General features: G+C 36.2%; 1 protein-coding gene across 2 annotated transcripts in view; it reads right to left on the bottom strand.

Annotated features, from left to right (window-relative positions):
- Window positions 1–1691: 1691 nt before the first annotated feature.
- Fam174a (family with sequence similarity 174 member A) overlaps window positions 1692–19547 on the bottom strand; it is a 28328-nt gene continuing 10472 nt past the window's right edge. The window contains exons 2-3 of one of the 2 annotated variants that reach the window (XM_006989574.4): window positions 12810–12944; window positions 1692–2293 (exon numbers count right to left, since the gene is read on the bottom strand). In XM_006989574.4, coding sequence (XP_006989636.1) covers window positions 2290–2293; window positions 12810–12944 — 139 coding nt within the window. In that variant the 3' untranslated portion in view covers window positions 1692–2289. Of the gene's footprint in view, window positions 2294–12805; window positions 12945–19547 lie in introns of those variants that run through there. The other variant, XM_006989575.4, reaches the window with a different exon arrangement.

Here is a 19547-nt window from a genome sequence, read left to right as displayed (position 1 = left end):
AAGACATCCAATTTAACAATTCAACATTGTATTAAACCAAAATGCCACTTAGTATTCCGTAGAAATGTATAAGCATAACTTTTTTAAGCTACGATTATACTGTCCCTCCAGTCAAAATTGACCTTTTATAAAATTTGAATTTTTAATGAACTTCAAACCTGTATATCTCTCTCCCTTGCACTACTGACTATTGAGCAGATCATTTGCCTCTGGTTTATATTTCTTTTGTTAAAGAGAAACCGTATTTGAGGAATTGCATCTAAGTTCCTCAAACTATATCCAAGCCTCTCATTTTCTTTTAAATTTAAATGTATAAATCCTAGGGTTTGAGCCACGCCCTAAACAGAATATAATTTGGGGAACACTGGAGAAAGACTGTTCTGCAGATAAGGGGGATATGAATCCTGGTAGGCAATAATGGTGGTCTCCACAACTGGCCACCACTGGATTCCTTCTGTGTGTTTGTGTTGCTTCTCCCATGATGAACATGTAGACTGTAGTTTCCTTCCCTTGACTTTAAATTAATATTGGTGACAGGCTTGATGAAGAGAATATGCCAGAGTTAATATTCACACACATCTGAACTGAAATCCTAAGAAATGTTGCTGTTTTTCACTCTTACTTTAGGGTGATCTCAAAATCTAGATGCCAAATTCATGGTAAGCATGTGAGTTGAACTCTGCACCAACAAGTCACCATCAACTCCCAGACATGTGAGTGAGATGCTCAGGAGTCACAGTGAAGGGGAAACTCCAAAGGACCACAAGTCCAGCCACAGTCTGAAGGCACCACATGAACTAGTCCAGGTGGATAGCCCACGGAGACTTGTCAGTAGAGGAGAATGTGCTGACAGGAAAACCTTTTATATGCTTTGAGTTTTATTCTGAAATATTACAGGCCTAGGTTATATTTAAATATAAAACCATTTTCTTTTTATCTTTTTCTCTTTGTTAGAGGAGTATCTATTGTGGCCTTGTTGAATGGGAGTAGCTCTAGGGTTGGCTTTGGTCAATACAAGAAGGGTAGAACTGCAATTAATCTATCATTATGAGGCAGTAGCCTATAAAATAACTAAGTTTAGCATTTGAGATAAATTTCTTGATCAGCTTTGCTACAGAGAAAATATAATACAGAACAAAACTATAGACCATAAGTGTAGCTGATATATTAAAAATAAATCTTTACTGTAAGCAACCATGACCGAGGATGATCCCATTCTGTTACACATTTAAATGACCTCACTTATGCTAGTAAGAACAGTGTTCATGACCCATGCCTTTTCTGTAAGTCTTCTTCTAAAATTTAAAATATGTAAAATCAGACCTGGGTGAGATTAGATTTGCTGTGAGATAATGAAGCTAATCTCTACATAAATTCCTGACTTCAAAGTCTACAGATGGAATATTTCAATCTTTTGGTCTCTTCAATCTCTTCTGACAAGACTCAGAACCATAAATCTGATCTGTAATTAACTCTCTCATATTAAATTATAAATGCCTTTGAAATTCATAGATTTCCAAAATATCTCATCTCTAAGAAGATATTCAACCTTCTTTGCCCAATTTATCCTTGGACTCAATCTCAGAGAAATCTTCTGTCTTATGCAAGAATTATAGATGTGAGACATTAAGCTAAGGAAAAATACATTTTGGACTCAGTGCATAGAGATAACATAAAAACACACATTAATATATAATAATGGAGTGTTTATTTTGTAAACACATTCTGTCTGTACCACTTAAATAATTTTAAATTACATTTATTCTTTTGCATACAATAGCACAGACAATTACTATTATTTAAAAACTCAAAAACAACATAACAAATTTGGCTTTTTCCCCACAAAAATGGGAAACTTTTAGTAAAGAAGAATTTTAATTAATTTTTCATACCAGTTAGTTGTGGCTTCTAGTTCTTTAAATTATGACACTGACAAAAATAATTAACAACAATTGATTAGTACTTAAAAGAAAACAAGGTACAATAATATGGTAAAAGGAAGGGACAAAGCTCTTCAGAAAATACCATTTTAAAATAATTTTTCAGTGGAAAATCCAGTACAATAAAGTTTGTCCCTAAGAGCATGGAGCCCATTAATAGAGCCGTTCCAAATATACAAAGATATAACAAAATGATACAGTATTTATTGCGCAACAACAAATTAAAGGTTGTCATAATGTATGCAACTTAAATCCCCCTCTCCCCTCAATAGATTGGCTTCTTATTCCTTAGACATAGAAATTCTGTTCTTCAGTAGAAATATGAAGTCTTCTCATGAAAGGCACATTCTCATCTGTAAAATGAATAAGTAAATATATAAATAACACTTCTGTATGAAATCTAAACACATCTAAATATTCAGAAGTTTTGAGGGAATAAAATAAAGCTAAAAAAAAGAAACTTTATTGTAAGCCACTATGACTGGGTGACACTGTCATTATTAATTGTTTTGGATACTGTCCTTTGAACTGTAACTTTAACTATTCAAAATAATTTTATATATAATATTATTAGTCATAAAAGCCTGTGTCTATATTCACAATAATGTTTCCTCACAGAACATTAACAAATGATTTCAATTGACTTCAGGCAATATAATCTTTTCATTTGTTTTATAGTTTCTATAAATACAGTTCTTTAATCCTGCTTCTCAGCTTTCAAAATGCAACCAAAGGCCATAAGTCTGAAATCACACTCAATGAAAAAGACAATATTTTAGAAATTTGTAGTATGGCAACAACAACAACAAAAATCACATGAAAGACAAAGTTTTGCTGGGTGTGGATGTTTGCCATAAATTCATGGCTAGTCTGGGTTACATACTCAGACCCTGTTTCAGACAAGTGAACAAACAAATGAGACACATTCTTCAATAAACACATTCATTGGGATGTCTGCTCATTTTTCTTTTAAATACTTATAGCAATATGAATCTTCATTCTTACTCATCCCTCGCTGGACCATACAAAGTAGCTCAAAATACTGCAAGTCAATTTTTTGTTAACTCTAGTAGTGAGTAATTTATAAACATTGGGTCATCTAGAACGTAAGTGCAACAGTATTACTAATTTATTCAAAAGCATGGGATGGTCTGGGAGCACTCTTGACTGACAAAAATCAACCTTACAGTTTTGTTTTCAGTTTTACATGAACTTCTTAATTTGGCTCCAGCTATAATAGATTTCTCCATACTCCAATCCGCAAAGCCTGAGAACAACTGAACATTTCCAAAATATGTAACACCATACCTTAGCTGGAACTTTCAACTCCCCTTAGCACACAATTTCTTCCTCTCCCACATGAACATTTCTGGCTGCCTTGTACACTTTAAAAAAGTAACTGCAACTCAAATATCACTTCATCAACATGCCATTCTCAACTGCTATCCTTAACTCAGCTGCTCTTTCTCAGGAAAACCAGGATGACATTAGCAATATATGAGGAAAAAAAACCCAAGTTCCTCTTCCTGAAGAAAGAATACAGATGTTATAAAAGGTGGCCTGGCAGACGAGAGTCAAGAGGGCACAGGGCAGTCTGGGAGTGCTGAGTGGTGAGAGCTGTTTCTATTAAGAGGCTTGTTTGGGCATGGACAGACACTGAAGTTGGGGAGCAATTAGGACAGACTGCCGCCACTTTCGACAGGACTGCCAGCATACCCTGTCCTAGGAAGAGGGTCATACTGTGAGATAGAATAATATCCTAGACAGCAAAGTTCAATAATTGCTGTGCCAATAAAAATCTATCACATACCAACAAGCACAACTGCCATCACAAGCTGCCAAATTAGTCCAGAGATGAAAAATGGGAAAACATTTAGGAAATGGTTAGAAAAACACTTGTATAAAGTATCATTACATTGTCAGAATTAAATTGGCACCTTGTTTAGACATTTTAGGGATCAGCCTAAAAGCAATAGAGCTTCAGATTAAATAAGAAATGGTTTAAGTCTCCACAGAACTTACAACGATTTGAAATGGACAAAAGATGGGTAGAATCTTTTACTAAACAAAGCAGTCAATTTCCAGTGCACTCAGAGCAGCCATGCATGTAGGGCATACTGTATGTGCCAGTGTGTAGAATAGCTTTAAAATTTTTTTAAAGCAAATTTTTTGTTGTTTAATCACCTAAAATATATTGAAGGACTTAATCTTAATTTTTTTTTTTCAGACAGGATATAGAAGTCCTTCTGCCTCAATCTCCCAAATTCTAGGATTAAGGCATGATCTAAACATGCTTGGTTCTGGGTTTTTACAACTGTCAGAAATACTGACTTTTAAAATTTTTATCATCATTATCATCATCATCATCATCATCATCATCATCACCATCGACCACCATCATCATCATCATCATAAGGTCTCACATAGCTAAAGATGCCTGCAGTTTTCTGATACCCTAGCTTTATTTTCTGAGTCAGGAATATCATTTAATTTTGGGAAGCTGGGAAGACAGTGATCAATTAATAAATTAGTTAAAAGAAGAATCTCAATTCTCTACTTTGTAAGACAGTTGTACTTGTGAAAGTACCCACCCAGCTTGGAAGTCACTCTGATGAGGTAATCTTGACCTGAAATGAATGCCTCTTTTCTAAAACACCTATTTGGCCAGTTGGCTGCTGAAGTAATAAACAAATTGTAATTGAATCAGACTATAATTTGAAGGGAAGATTACTGTTGATTTTTAATAGTAGTCTTCAAAATGTGAACCGGCAAAGCCTACGAAGTGGAAAGCAGGGCAAGTGTTTCATAACACAGTCAACCTCCATTATGTGAGAGTGATTGGCAAGGAAGAATCTAGCCTCAAGAGACTGGTCTAAGCCACTCTCTTAGCTAGAACTGACACTCCGGAAACACGCCAGCCCACCACATTCAGCAGCTTAGGGTATGTCACAGCACTGTTCAGCTACTCATCTATATCACCATCGCTATAAGATCCTGCTAATTACTCCACATGTCAAAACTTAAGTAAAATCTGTTTTCTGATTTTTGACAGGCTGATATAAACAGCTAGAAAGCGTTTTATGACTAGGTATCTTTAGGTACAAATTATAATGAACACATACAATATTAAATTGAAGTAGCAGAGCGAAAGTAGTAAGGCAGCAAATTCAGGGCTTTGAAATGACATATTTGACACAGATTACTAGCATGGCATTAAAATGGCATCAGCACTAGCTTTTACAAGCCATCTCCACAATCTGAGTTGTCTTCTAGTACATAGCATTATACTAATTTTAGTTTTGATAGAAGTTAAACTTAATACTACTAATATATTGTTTCTATTTGTTGTTTGTACTATAAAGTGTTTTAAGCTTCCAACATTAAAGTGGATTATTGGCGTATAATAAAATAAAAATCTCAATTTTTTTCAGAAAAGTAAAATTTTTTCTAGTGATAATAGGCTGCCTGTTCTCCTGGGTTTTTCTGTTCAAAGGAGGAGGAAACTCCACCCATCATTTAAAAATGTGATGTGTTCTTCCTATGTTTATAGTCCCTAACAATGGAATGGGTTAGCATAACAGAAATATTCTTTATAAACAGTACGAAAAGCTAATTTTTAAAACTGTAAGCAAGAAAATTCCTCTCCTTCTCTAGATATGATTTGTTTCCTGGTGCTTTTTAAAAAAAAATTTGACTTTCATGAGTTCTCAATAGTTTGGTTTGGTCGTCCCTGCAGGTTTCCCCATCATGATCCTGATGCACTTGCTCATAGAATCCCTCTTCTCTCGCTTTGACTGGATTCCTGGAGTTCTGCCTGGTGTTTGGCTATGGATCTCTGCATCTGCTTTTCATGAAAGTTGGATCAATGGCTGTGAAGCCTAAATGGGACTGGACTAGACCCTCTGCATGGCCATACAGTTGTGTAGCTTGATCTGCCTGGGGCCCACTACCTATGATGGGACACCTGTACAGCCCTGAGGCGGGGGGGGGGGGGGTTGGACCTCCCCCTAATGGATGAGCCTCCCCATGGGAGACCTTGCCTTCTTGTGGAGGGGGGAAAGGAAGTGGGTTGGGAGGGAGAGGCTGGGGGCGGGAGGAGGGAAGTGGGGGATCTTTAATGTATAAAATGAATGAAAAAATTTTCCTAATTAAAAAAATAAATTAAATTAAAGAATCTGGGCAATAAAGGAGAATTTTGTAAGTATTAACACAGTAGAAGGTATGATCAAAACTAATTACTAGAATGGCTATTACAGAACACTAATGTACAAGAATCATACTCCTACCTTATGGATGCACATTTGAAAAACTGATAGGAATGAAGGGTCCTAGCATGAGGGAGGGACATAATGGAAATGTTTCGTTTATAGGTATAAATGAAATGAATAGTAAACAAATGGAATGAGATTGTAGCAGGAAGAAGAGTCTAAAGCCAGTTAAATTCTCTCAGCCATTTTCCTCTTTCAAATGAGAGTCCTAAAAACTACTTTAGAAGACCATACTGATAAGCCTCCTAGTAAAGAGTCCAGTATAGTGCCTCTGAAACTTAGCAGCTAACACTTCAGTCATTCCTGTTACAGTTCTACGACCTCACTGTTGCCAAGTCAGAATGAGTTATTCCCTTCTAGGGAAATCTGCATCAATTACTGAGATATTTTCTATCCATTAAATTTGAGTATTATTTCTGCTAATAGAATGAAGATTCATTGTTAAATTTCACACAATATAGGAATAAAAGTGAGACATGGTTGCTCACACATACAGCATTTGGGAGGCGTGTGTGTGTGTGTGTGTGTGTGTGTGTGTGTGTGTGTGTGTGTGTATTTAGAGAGGGGGGGTGCTGTAGATTCATCCAATGGACTGGTATCTACAACTCTGAATTTCTGCAGCAGAGGTGCAAAGGCTGTAGAGTCAGAGGATTAAGAAGTTTGTCAGATTGTATCTCCTAGAAATGTCAAAAGCTACATCCACAAATTCTCACCAACACAACTGCTTAAGATGAGCTGAACAATGACAACATCAACAGGAATGTTGAACTAGAGAGGAAAGACCACAAGGCCTCAACCCTACACAAAAAACTACAGGCAACAAAGGAATACTAAGAGAGGAAGAAATAGTATTACCCAGGGACGATCACATCAATTTGGTTATCCTATACCTAATGGTCAGCCCTGAAAACATACAGATAAGTACTATTATATAGATTGAGCAGGTTGTACTTATGTATTTAGGAGTGTATATGTGTGCGTGTATGTGTGTGTCTGTGTGTGTGTGTTATACATATATGTATAACAATAAATTTAAAAAGCCACAAATTTAAAAGAGAGTAAGGTGTGGTGTATGGGAGGATTTGGAGGTAAGACAGGGACATGGAAAAGAGAGATGCTATAATTATATTATAACCTTGCAAAATAAAATAAAAAAGCATTATATTAAAAAGGCAAACAGAAACAAATTTGGATGAAGAATTATAAAAGGATTAAAAGTAAACCACAGACTTTGTTTGCAAAGTTATGGTAACACAGATATGACTTAATTTCAGATAATACTCATTTGACTATCTTACCTATATACTTAGAATGTTTTTATAGAATTCTGAACTGGCTGAAAAGTTCATGAAAATCCCCACCTTAAATCACACTCGGTAAATTTACATACATTAGCCTTCTCCCTTAAGTATTTATGTTATTAAGGTAGCTTCTTAAATAACTGTGAGGTCTGGGTGGATCCACCTATGTTAACAACAGTAACCTGTTCTGGGCCCACCCCCAGGCCCCTTGGCAAGCATGCCACCACTGAGCTATAGCTTAAGTCTTGGATAGGATTTTACAGTACTTCTAGCAAATTTTCAATAGGTCTAAGGGGGGAAAAAGATCAGAAATATTCCAGTGAGCAAAGGAATCACCTTGTTTATATTGTGACAAATTCCAAACTTCAACAGTTTTATGTCCCTTCTTTGATGGCTGACTTTAATTTCCTCCTTATGGCATGTGTGATGACTATAATCAGTGCAGCACAGAACACAGCTACCAGTCACCAGTCTGCTGCAAAGCCTGCTCCATCCATTCCTGCACATTAGCAGCAGTCTTCACCACTGAATACCGTTATTTTTAACAACAACTGCAACAGGAAGGAGAAGGTGACATTCCTCAGCTCTTCTGCTTCATTAATTTGTATCTTTAAAAAGAGGAATGGAGCTACTATAAGGTTTGGTCTAAAGAAGGGAAGCAATACAAAGGGAACAAGAAGGAACAGAAGTGGAAAGACTAAAGAGGGAATCCATCAAACGAAAGAGAAAATAGGAGAGGAAACACTGCTTGTGGGTTCCTGTAATATTATGTCATATACAACCTAAGGCAGGAACTTAATTAATAAACAGAATTTTGTACAACCCTGGTACTTTTCAAATGTGTAATATACGCAAACAAATAAACCCATGTGTGTGTATGTATGTATGTAAATATGTGTAATACAAAAATTGAATGTATTACTAACATTCTTATCAAAGGAAAAACTCCACTCCCCAATGCTCCCATTCATGAATTCTGTCAGCCAACAAAGAAGTAACAGCAGTGATACAAATCTAGTGTAAAAATACAATGAAGAGCTGGGGATGCAGCGCAGCAGGTGCTTCCAGAGCACAATGATATGCTAGACTCCAGATTTAATCTGCATCAGCAGAGAGACAGAGAGAGAGAGAGAGAGAGAGAGAGAGAGAGAGAGAGAGAGAGACAGAGAGAGAGACAGAGAGAGAGAGACAGAGAGAGAGAGAGAGACAGAGACAGAGACAGAGAGACAGAGAAGGAGACAGAGAGACAGAGAGAGACAGTCAGAGACAGAGACAGAGAGACAGAGACAGAGAGACAGAGAGAGAATGAATAAAGGAAGAACACAGACACAATTTGTTTTTGTTACAATGTGGCTCTAACTATCCATCATTGTTTCTCATTTAAAAAATAGACATATGCCTGGCCTCCAAAAGTATGTTATCATTGATTTTGGTAACCTTAATTAATAAAAATGTGGAATCTCAAGTTTACTATTTTTAAGTTTCTTTTGTTCTGTCTTCCTAGCCTTAGGTTTAATAGACCATTTTTCACAGGAAGCTGGGCAATTTGCCTATCTCTGTTCTCCCTATAAAGCCAGAGGTTGCTAGAATACCTGGGTACATAACAGATAACAATCACTTATTCTAATAACAGAATGATTCCTTTGTTTGTTTGTTGGTTTGTTTTCTAGAAACAAGGTTTCTCTGTGTAGCCCTGGCTCTCCTGGAACTCAACCAGGTTGGCCTCAAACTGGGAGACCTGCCTGCCTCTGTCTCCCAAATGATGGGATTAAGGGTGTGTGCCACCACCATCCAATTGGCTCTGATCACTGGGATACTGCATAATCATCCTAATTCCTCACAATAAAACTTCATATTTAATGACCCATAATAACTTTCACAGCTTCATTATAGCTTGAGTGTGCTCCCCATGGGTAGCTGTGCTACATGTAATACCTACTGTGATATAAACTGAGTAATTCAAATTTCAGGATAATTTACCTACTTTATCTCTGAACATTACACCACCTTTATTATTACTATCTCTTTCTCCTCTGCCTAGAAACAGTAATTCCTAAATCCGGTTGGTAGCCTCTGATACCCTTAAATAGCGCAAGTCACTTGTATATTTGCAGGGTCTAACTCACATTTCTTCTTACTCTGGCCGCCTCCAAAATCTACAGAGTGATCATCACAATGGGTTGTGGAGCAGAGTCCCAAAAGACTCAATATACATCTACAAAACACTCCCCCACCTAAGGCTCAAGGAAAACTGCAGGAGTAGAATGATTGTCAGAGCCAGAGGATCAGGGAATTCGCTGTGAGACTGTGTCTCCTAGAGATATCAGAAGCTACACTCATACAGTCTCACTAACATTGCTGCCCAAATGTGAGCTGGACATGGATGACATAAGTGAACATGACAAAGTGGACAGAGAAAAGCCCAGGAAGCCTCAACCCTGTACAGAGAATTACAGGCACCCGAGAAAAGCCAGGAGAAGAGAAGTGACCCTTTCCAGCAAAGAGTACACCAATTAGTTATATTGGTATTTATCCATGTTTTCCTAGGTTACAAACTTGATGGCATATAATTATACATGTTAGTTTCATGAGCTTCTCCTTCTGTTCCTGGAGCTTCACCTTCACAACAACTGAGCTTTAGGTAGTTATTTCTGCCTGTTGCCACCTCGTCAGTGAAGAATTCCTGTACTATTTACCTTCATAGGAGTAAGAGTTTCACTTGGCTTACACTCCGAAGGGCACATTCCGTCATGGTGAAAAAGGATGGCAGCAGGACTGTGAGGCGGCTTTTCACACTGAATCCGCAGGCGGGAAACAGAAAGCGGGCAGGAACTAGGGCTGAGTATTGAAGTGTTAGGCCCCACTGACAGTGTCCCATTTCCTTCAGCAAGTCTCTTCTGGCTAATGCTTTGACCATGCTACCAGCTGAAACCAAGCATTCAAACCTGACTGTATGGAGGATGTTGTACATTCAATCTACAACCTGTTTAATATAGATGAACTGATATTCAAACTGAGTTCTTCTTCTCAGGTAATCACGAACTGTTAATTTCATTTTATGTCTTTCCTTCCTATGAATGTATATAGCAGACATCTCATAAGTACCCAGCATAATTAAATACAACATTTGTCATTGCAAATTATAATTAATAATAATTTTGAAAAGTAAATGGGATTCTAATGCCGTTGTTTTACTTAGCACTTTCACATGGAGCCCAAGATGAGATCATCTTCTATTTACTCAGTAAGCCTTTGTTCTCAATGCTACTTCATATTATTCTCTTTTGATTTTAATATAAAGACAAGTATATGTCACATACATTGACTTTTAAATGCAAGCTAACAAATTTGGTTAACCTACACTTCAAAAAGAAACAACCAATAAAGTTAGTCTTACCCACCAAATAATACAGGCATTCGTTATTCCTCGTTTATCCATTAGAACCAGATGAAGATAATACCCATTGCTGAAGACAACACACATACAGATGCATGATAAAAAGAAATCAAGCTAGAACTGAGCCATTCCTTTTTTCCTGATAGCTTTCCTAGGGCTGGGGGGTATTTAAAGGCTGCTGCTGGGCCTCTCTACCATCAGCTCTTAAACAGGTATCCCATATCTGCCTCTGAGAATTTTATTTAATAAATGTAATAGCTTTTGGGACTAATGCTATTCAGCCATGTAGGATATATCTCCCTCCTAAGAAGAGAGAAATCTTGGGATTCGAACAAAGGTAATAAAAAACCGGGCTATTCAGTTTTTCATCAATGCAAAAGGTCACCCTGCCAGAATCCTAACAATTACACTGGTTACCTGCAGGACATGCCACCAGTGCAATAGCAACACAATTGTTCCAAGGATAAGCAACAGCTTTTAGACTGGATTCTAGGCCTCCAGAGGGGAATGCATGCCTGGTGTTAAAAATAGTAAAAACAAACAAACACCCCACAAAGCTAGGAACTAGGGAGCACAGGGCTTAATTTGGGGATTCACTACTGTTGTTTAGGTAAATTGACATGGAACCAAACTGCATTCTAAACGTGTATACGCATAGACAAATATTATTCTTATCCTTAACCAATGATATATCTCTTTGCAAAGAATAGCAGTGAGTGCAGAGTCATGGCTGCTCAAGGGGCTATTAATAAGTGGTATTTGAAAGCTCAGCCCTAAGTAGGACACTGAAACCTCCCCCAGGAGGCTCAGAAAACATTTCAGAAGAGTGGAGAGAAGCCACAGCTGGAAGATTCAGAAAAGAACTGTGAAATGCTGTCTTCAGGTCATGACATAGTATTGCCAAGGGCAGCTTGCGGCATCTGCACCAAGCCTTTATAACACTGGACCTGTCAACTGCCAATCATGAACTGGGTCCTCCCTGCTAAGCTACTGGAAACTAAATGATTGTTGTGAAGGGACAGTCATTCTTATCAGTTATTGACCTCACTGACTTATTGACCACCATGCTCCAGGGGGTTGTTGTATACCTGTGTTCACACAAAGTTGAGGTTAAACTCAGTACATCTGAACCAAAACAAAAAGGCATGAATGTGGGAAAGGGACTTATAGGAAGAATGGTGGGAAGACAAGAGGGTGAGGTTAGGCAGAATGCACTATGCACATGTCTGACAATGTCAACGAATAAATTCAATCAAGTAAGAAAGATTTCCGTGCTCCCTGACTTATATGATTCTAGACTCCAGCTTTCCTTCACCAGAAATCCTTCTTTCTCTTAGGATATTTTTCCTACTTGCTGTAGCCCTTGTTGGCTCTTCTCATTCCAAATGCAAATGCACTGATATTAATCATATACCAAACCCCGTAGGAAAGATCTTGACATGTCATGAGACTAGATCTGAATACAGACATCACAGCTACACCATGATCCAAACAAATCTCCAGTCTTACAGTTCTGTCAGGGAATGCTATTTCCAAATCAAATAAACCAAACAATACACAAAATAATTTCAGGATATAAAAATAAAAGCAAGCTTACTAAATATTTTTTCGAATACAAACATATGCCAAAATAATGAATACTGTAAGAATGAAAAATTTCAAGCCCCAAACACTGCAAGGAAATCTGCAAAAAAGAAGGCTAATTTTAGGATATAGCCAATATATACTATACTATACTATAACTATTGGTTATATCCAATTCAACAAAGCCATGTGAATGATATCTGTGGGATGGGCAGAACAGAAGACATTAAATAGAAACCAATAAAATTTGCTAGAATAAAGACTGTAAGATTATCTGAGCAAAGATCTGCATCGATATTTAACTCCTGCACCACCTTACCTTCTAGGATGATTGGCATCAAACAATGTGTTGTCATCATCCTCATCATCTTGTTCTAAGGGTGTCAATTCCATGTTTTCTATGTTAGTGTCCAAAACTCCGTATCTCCTAGTTTTACGGTTTCTCCTCCTCATCCTATTAAATCAAACAAATACATTAATAAAACAATTTTAATATAGCCTAATGATTACTTCATATGCAATTGGAAATTAAAGAAATTAGTTCATGTTTCATACCAAGCACACAGTCAAGTACAAAAATGATTACAATTCAGGAATATTAAAACAATTAATTTAGCACCAAAGATTACTGGTAATTCATTAAATAAACCTATTCCTATATATTTGAATGGCAAACATTTCTCCTGTCTAGCATACTCTCTAATCTTTTCAATCTCTCTGAAATAAAGTTAAGAGATCACTTATTACTTTTTATTTATGCGGATGTGTGTGAGTATGTGTGAATGAATGAAACTTGTGTAGATGGCCACCTAAGCCAGAAGGATGAGGGTGTCATAACCCTTGCAGTCATAGTTACAGTTGATTCTGAGATGTCCCAAATGGGTGCTGGGAACTGAACGCAAGGTCCTGTGGAAGAGGAGCAGCACTCTTAACTGCTGAGCCATCTCTCTAGCCCCCAAAATTAAAATTTTAAGCCTTACTTCAGATATTAAATTTTCCCTGAGCCTTCAATTCTAGCCTTTATATCATGTCCTTGATGCCTCCTAAGTGACAGAAACAACTAAGCATTGCTATTATCATCAAAAACTTAGAAAATGGAAGTCCTAGACACACATTCAAATTTAGTCAGTGGCTTATAACCTGGACTAAACATCTGAATCACCTGGGATTTTTAAAATAATCATACTAGGGCTATAATTAAACCATAATGTTCAGAAATAGAGACCAAGTGTCCCTAAGCTGGTGATTTCTGACTCAGTGATTCAAAACTATGAACTTGCAGCCAATGTCCAAGTTGCTTCCAACACAATAGCTTCAACACTATATACAGTAAGCAATGCATCACAGGAACTTTTTGGAGATTAGAAACAAAACAAAATATTTCAGGAAGTGATCACAAATGAAATTTGTTTTACTTAAACTATAATTTACTCAGCTTAAGATAATAATGTTAACTGATATTTAGAATATTAACTTCAGCACCAATGGCAGAGTAATAAGGGCCTCTTCAAAAGTGACTCTGGGAACCCTGACAAAGTATCCATACATTTATGCAAAATACATATATTAAAATCTATGTTGGAATTATATTAACCAACAGACACTATATTAGCTTTTGAGTACATGTGGTGATATTGTGTGCCCCAATATATTGTGTACCATAATAAACTTATCTGGGGGTCAGAGAACAGAACAGCCACTAGACAGACATAGAGGCCAGAAAATGGTGGCACACACATCTTTAATCCTAGCCTTCTGCAGGCAGAGATACATCTGGATCTCTTTGAGTTTAAGGTCACACTGGAAACAGCCAGGCATGGTAAAACACGCCTTTAATCCCAGGAAGTGATGGCAGGAAGCAGAAAGGTATATAAGGCAGGAGGACCAGGAACTAGAGGCTTTTTAAGCTTTTAGCTTTTAGCAGCAGTTCAGCTGAGATCCATTCGGATGAGGACTCAGAGGCTTCCAGTTTTGAGGAAACAAGATCAGCTGAGAAGTTGGCAAGGTGAGGTTGGATGTGGCTTGTTCTGTTTCTCTGATCTTTCAGTGTTCACCCCAATACCTGGCTCCAGGTTTGTTTTTATTAATAAGACCTTTTAAAATTCGGCTACAAGTATAAAATGTCTATTCTCAGCAATCAAAATTTATAAGATATCATGTCTGGAGAAAAAATATAATTTCCAAAAGTCATTTCTTACAGACCTGTCTTTATATCTACCTAAAGGTAATGGACCAAGAAACTGGCTTCTGTACAGTATTTAACATCACATATTTAACCACTGTAAAACTCAATAAATGCTTTAAACTAGTAAGAATAGGACAGTGTGAAGTATAAAGTGGCATTTTATATTAAGAAACTATATGCTTAAACTAACAAATTTACCAATGCATATATAAACCAACACACACATATACACAAACATGCATATTTGTACATAATCACACATATCATATAGAACAGAACCTAAATGTTTCCTGTTATTTAGGTTTTATGGGTCAATATGATTTCTGTCAAATATTTGTCTTAGTATTTTGTTTTGTTTATAATTGTTTAAAAAATTCTTGTATCTAGGACTTGTTTACAAAAACTTGCTGGTAGCCGGGCGGTGGTGGCACACGCCTTTAATCCCAGCACTCGGGAGGCAGAGCCAGGCGGATCTCTGTGAGTTCGAGGCCAGCCTGGGCTACCAAGTGAGTTCCAGGAAAGGCGCAAAGCTACACAGAGAAACCCTGTCTTGAAAAACCAAAAAAAAAAAAAAAAAAAAAAAAACAAAAACAAAACAAAACAAAAAAAAAACAAAAACTTGCTGGCAGATGGAATTTAGCTTGTTTACCAAGATTAAATTTAGACTTATTAAAGCCCTTGACAGAAAAACTAAAAACATCACTTTGGAAAGAAGAAGAAAAAAGTTAAGGAAAGTAGCTCATTATTGGTCCCTTTTCACTTAATGATTGGTGAGTAAGATGCTACTTAAATATCTGTGATGTTTCACATGCTGTCCTGTGATTTGAAAATGAGTCCACAGTGCAACAAGTTGTGGATACTACTGTTCTAATATAGCCTCTCTCTTTGGCAATTCTTTTAGTGGAATTCTTTTCTAAATCACATGACTTCCCAGTCTCCAGTTTCAGTCAATGAGGAACTTGATGTCATATGAAGTCATCTTGGGCAACAAAATAAATTCTCCCAGGTCATATACATCAAATGGGCAATATGTTAGTAACCTGGATTAACCTCACTAATGCTTTAATCTGGAACTAAAGTCATCACACAAATTGAACCATTTCTTAATCTTCCAAAAACAGATAAATGCATCTGTCTAACATTATATCCCATTCCTAATTATAGTATAAACACCTGACTGCATTGATGTAGAAATTATCATTTGTTTTAGTTTATGTATTCTCTAGGCATATTCTTGCTATAGTTTACACTATAGATTTATTTTGTAATATATGTAAATACTACCTTTCAAAATTCTCTTGAAACCAAGAACCTATTTCATAAATGTTTAAAGTGCTAAACATTAATAAATGGGAGGTGCATGTTGATTAAAATAAATTTACCATTTAGCATATGCATTAACTCATAAAAGTATTAAACAAAATTTAAAAGCCATATATTAATAGAACAACTTGGAATGCTATTTCTCTAAAAATGTCTTTCCCCATTCTAGGGATACACGAAGTGATGGCTAAATGGTCATGAGAGCTGCATCCCATAACAATATCAACTGCTACATAAACACTGCGGTATGGAGTGGTACTTCTCAAGGACAATTCAAAAAAACACACACAAAATTTAAAATAATTGTGATGACCCAATGACCTAAAATGCTAAGTATAAAATATACATTTTAATAAACAAAAATACTAAGGTAAAAAGGCTATTTTTTTACTTTTATCAGTTTATATTATTTTTTCAATCAAAACGTAAAGACTTTAAAATCCATTCCTTATCGTCTTTACTCTCATACATACAACTGTGCTAATAATCAAATACAGTTATTAATATGCACACTTTTCAATTAGGCATAACAAACACATATTATAACACGAAAGAGTATTTTGTTGGTTCCTACTGAATATTATGACTATTACCTAAAACAAGTAGAAAAATATCAAATCCTGAAATGACAGGAGACAGTGAAACAGTAATCTATATTGAGCTACATTTAATCACAGCATAAGTGATTCAAGTCAGTGTCTTAACACAGATGCAGATTCCTTAATGTTTCATCAATTATATTCAGCTCAGTCAGAACTATCTCTGTTTCAATAACATGCATCAGTTATTTATGGAATCAAAATAGAAGTACTAAAGTAAGCATGATAAAATTTTATGTAAAAATGTTTGATGCCACATAAAATAAACACAACAAAATAAAACTCCATTTCATTTTACTACTCTGCGAAAGTGTGAACACCTGATTTGATTCATAAATTTGTTTCTTCTCATTTTCTTTTACTGGATTATGTAGAAAGAATGTATTAAGTGTGAAATAATAGAAATATTAGAATTTCTTTGTTTTATAATACACCCTAAATCGACTGAGGAATATATAAATCAGTCACATTTATATACACATGTACATATGAATCCTCTATGTGCTTAGACATAAAACAGAGTGGATTTCAATAAATAAATACATAACTATATATTTATATATTTGTATATTTGCATAAATAAAACTTTGTCATTAATTTCTTTACCATAAAAGTAACCAAGAATTAATGTAGTAACTTGTGAATAAGAATTAATTCGAAGCATTTTCTGTAATAGTAATATAAGCAAATAACAGTGAGCCCTATTAGTTCTCTACAATTTTCATCACGAAATCAAAATTGGATGTGCTACATAATCAAACCTCTTTGACTAACTGGACATCTCTCATTTCACCTCCTGACATTTATATAACCAAACACACCAGTTATCAGTTGAAATTCTTCTATAAACAGATAACAATAATGGATTATAGTGATATGCAGACTGAACAATGTCCTCCAAATTTTGTACTTGAGTTAGAGTTGAGGTGCTAACTCCAAGAACTGCAAAATATGGCTTTATTTTGACATATGGTCCTTACAAAGGGAGTGTGTGTGTGTGTGTGTGTGTGTGTGTGTGTGTGTGTGTGTATGAAATGGATAGGGGACTGTCTTAGCTACTGTTCTATTGTGAAGAGACACCATGACCAAGGCAACTATTATAAAAGAAAACATTTAATTGGGGCTTGCTTACAAATTCAGAGGGTTAACCCATTACATCATGGCAGGAAGGAGACAGGAATGAAGCTAGAGTAGTAGCTGAGAGCTTGCATCCTGAACAGCAGGCAACAGATAGAGCAGAGACAAAGGGCCAGGTGTGGGCTTTTGAAACCTCAAAACTCAACCTTAGTGACACACTTCATCTAACAAGGCCAGACCTCTTAATCCTTCCTAACAGTCTACCAACTGGGAACCAAACTCTCAAATATATGAGCCTATGGAGGCCATTCTTATTCAAACCACCACTTTCCTCTTTCTTCATGGCTTCCATCGCCAACTCTTTATCTAGCACTATCAAACCTACATTCTTATAAACATATGTATATGTATATATATATACATAAATTGGTATTTGGCATTGGAAATTTGGGGGCCTCTATTTACTAACTGTCCCAATAAAAGTAATTGGTATTTAGTGTGCAGATATATGTGGCAGGCATGAGCTATGTAGCTTATAAGCCTCATCCTTTATAATGTTTTAAAATAAGATCCACACACAAACAGCTTGACTACACAACTAGAAATTTTAAACATTAATGTATAGTGTCTTCATAACCTGCCTAAGTTATCTTAACCAAAGTTACAAAGTTAATTGGTCAAATGGTCTTGTGATTCCCCAAACAATATTCTTACAATATGCTAGAATGAATAACTTCAGTGAATATAAATTACATGATGCATCCTCCCCATTTTTAACTTTGGTGAAAAATAATGACTTAGCATCTACTGACATGACCAAACACAACGATGCTCGTATTAGCCCATCTCTTCCATTTCATCATGGTAGAGTATCTGTGCTCTCTTTAGTGATTGCTCTTAAGCCAATGTAATCACAATTGTATGGGAGCAATGATATAAACCCAGCCCTAAAGAATAGAAAATGATCACAATAACTGACATAAACTAATCACAAAAACACAAATTCCTTGGTAGGCATTTTGAGTGGGGAGGAAATTAAGCAATTTAGACAAATGAGATTGAAAGAATGTCTCTTGTGGGCTTTCTAGGAAAGACTGCTTCCCCTACCCCCCAAAAAGGGGTCTTCCTTACATTCTAAAAAGTCTGTTGTGTGGAAACACAATAATTATGGCTAAATTATCTATCCTACAGAGAGAGAGACAAAAAATTAAGAAAGCTTGACAATTTTATAAAGCCACTGTCCCAAACCTGGTCCTGCTCACAACAGGAAAGCAAAGCTGAAATACATCTTTACAAACTGTCAATTGTGTATTTGGTTTCTGAGAATTCAAACCCTCCTAAGAAATAAATACCTAGTACTTAGGTTGTCTGTGAGACACTGCCATCCATACTCCATCAGTGACTACTTCCTCCTAACTCTCCTCAGGACCTGTCAGGTAGTTCTGTTCAAATGCCCTTTACTCTGAATACCTTCATCAGAGTTCCTCAGCACATTTTAATGTCAAAGCGCTAAGCCCACAGTAAAATAAATAAAATAAACCCCATTAACTCTTTATAGTCTTATTTGACATATACTCTTCAGCTTCGCACAGCAGTTCCAATACACTGAACTATCTTATCTCTATCAGTGTATTTAGATCAAGGAAAGAACACAACTCTAACTGGCCTCCTCAGACTCCTATTTCAATGAACATCAGCCAAACAGTACAGCATTTTTTCCTAACTAGTTTACATACTGGGATCCTCACACTGAAAATAAATGAATAAATAAATCCATAGAAATAACTAATATAAGAGTAGTACACAAAATATTACATATTGCATATACAAAAATATAAAAACAATTATTCATGGCATCTTCCCAAAGAAAACT

This window comes from Peromyscus maniculatus, chromosome 13, assembly GCF_049852395.1.
Source record: "Peromyscus maniculatus bairdii isolate BWxNUB_F1_BW_parent chromosome 13, HU_Pman_BW_mat_3.1, whole genome shotgun sequence".
NCBI classification, from domain to species: Eukaryota; Metazoa; Chordata; class Mammalia; order Rodentia; family Cricetidae; genus Peromyscus; species Peromyscus maniculatus.
This window is presented reverse-complemented; position numbering and strand designations above follow the sequence as displayed.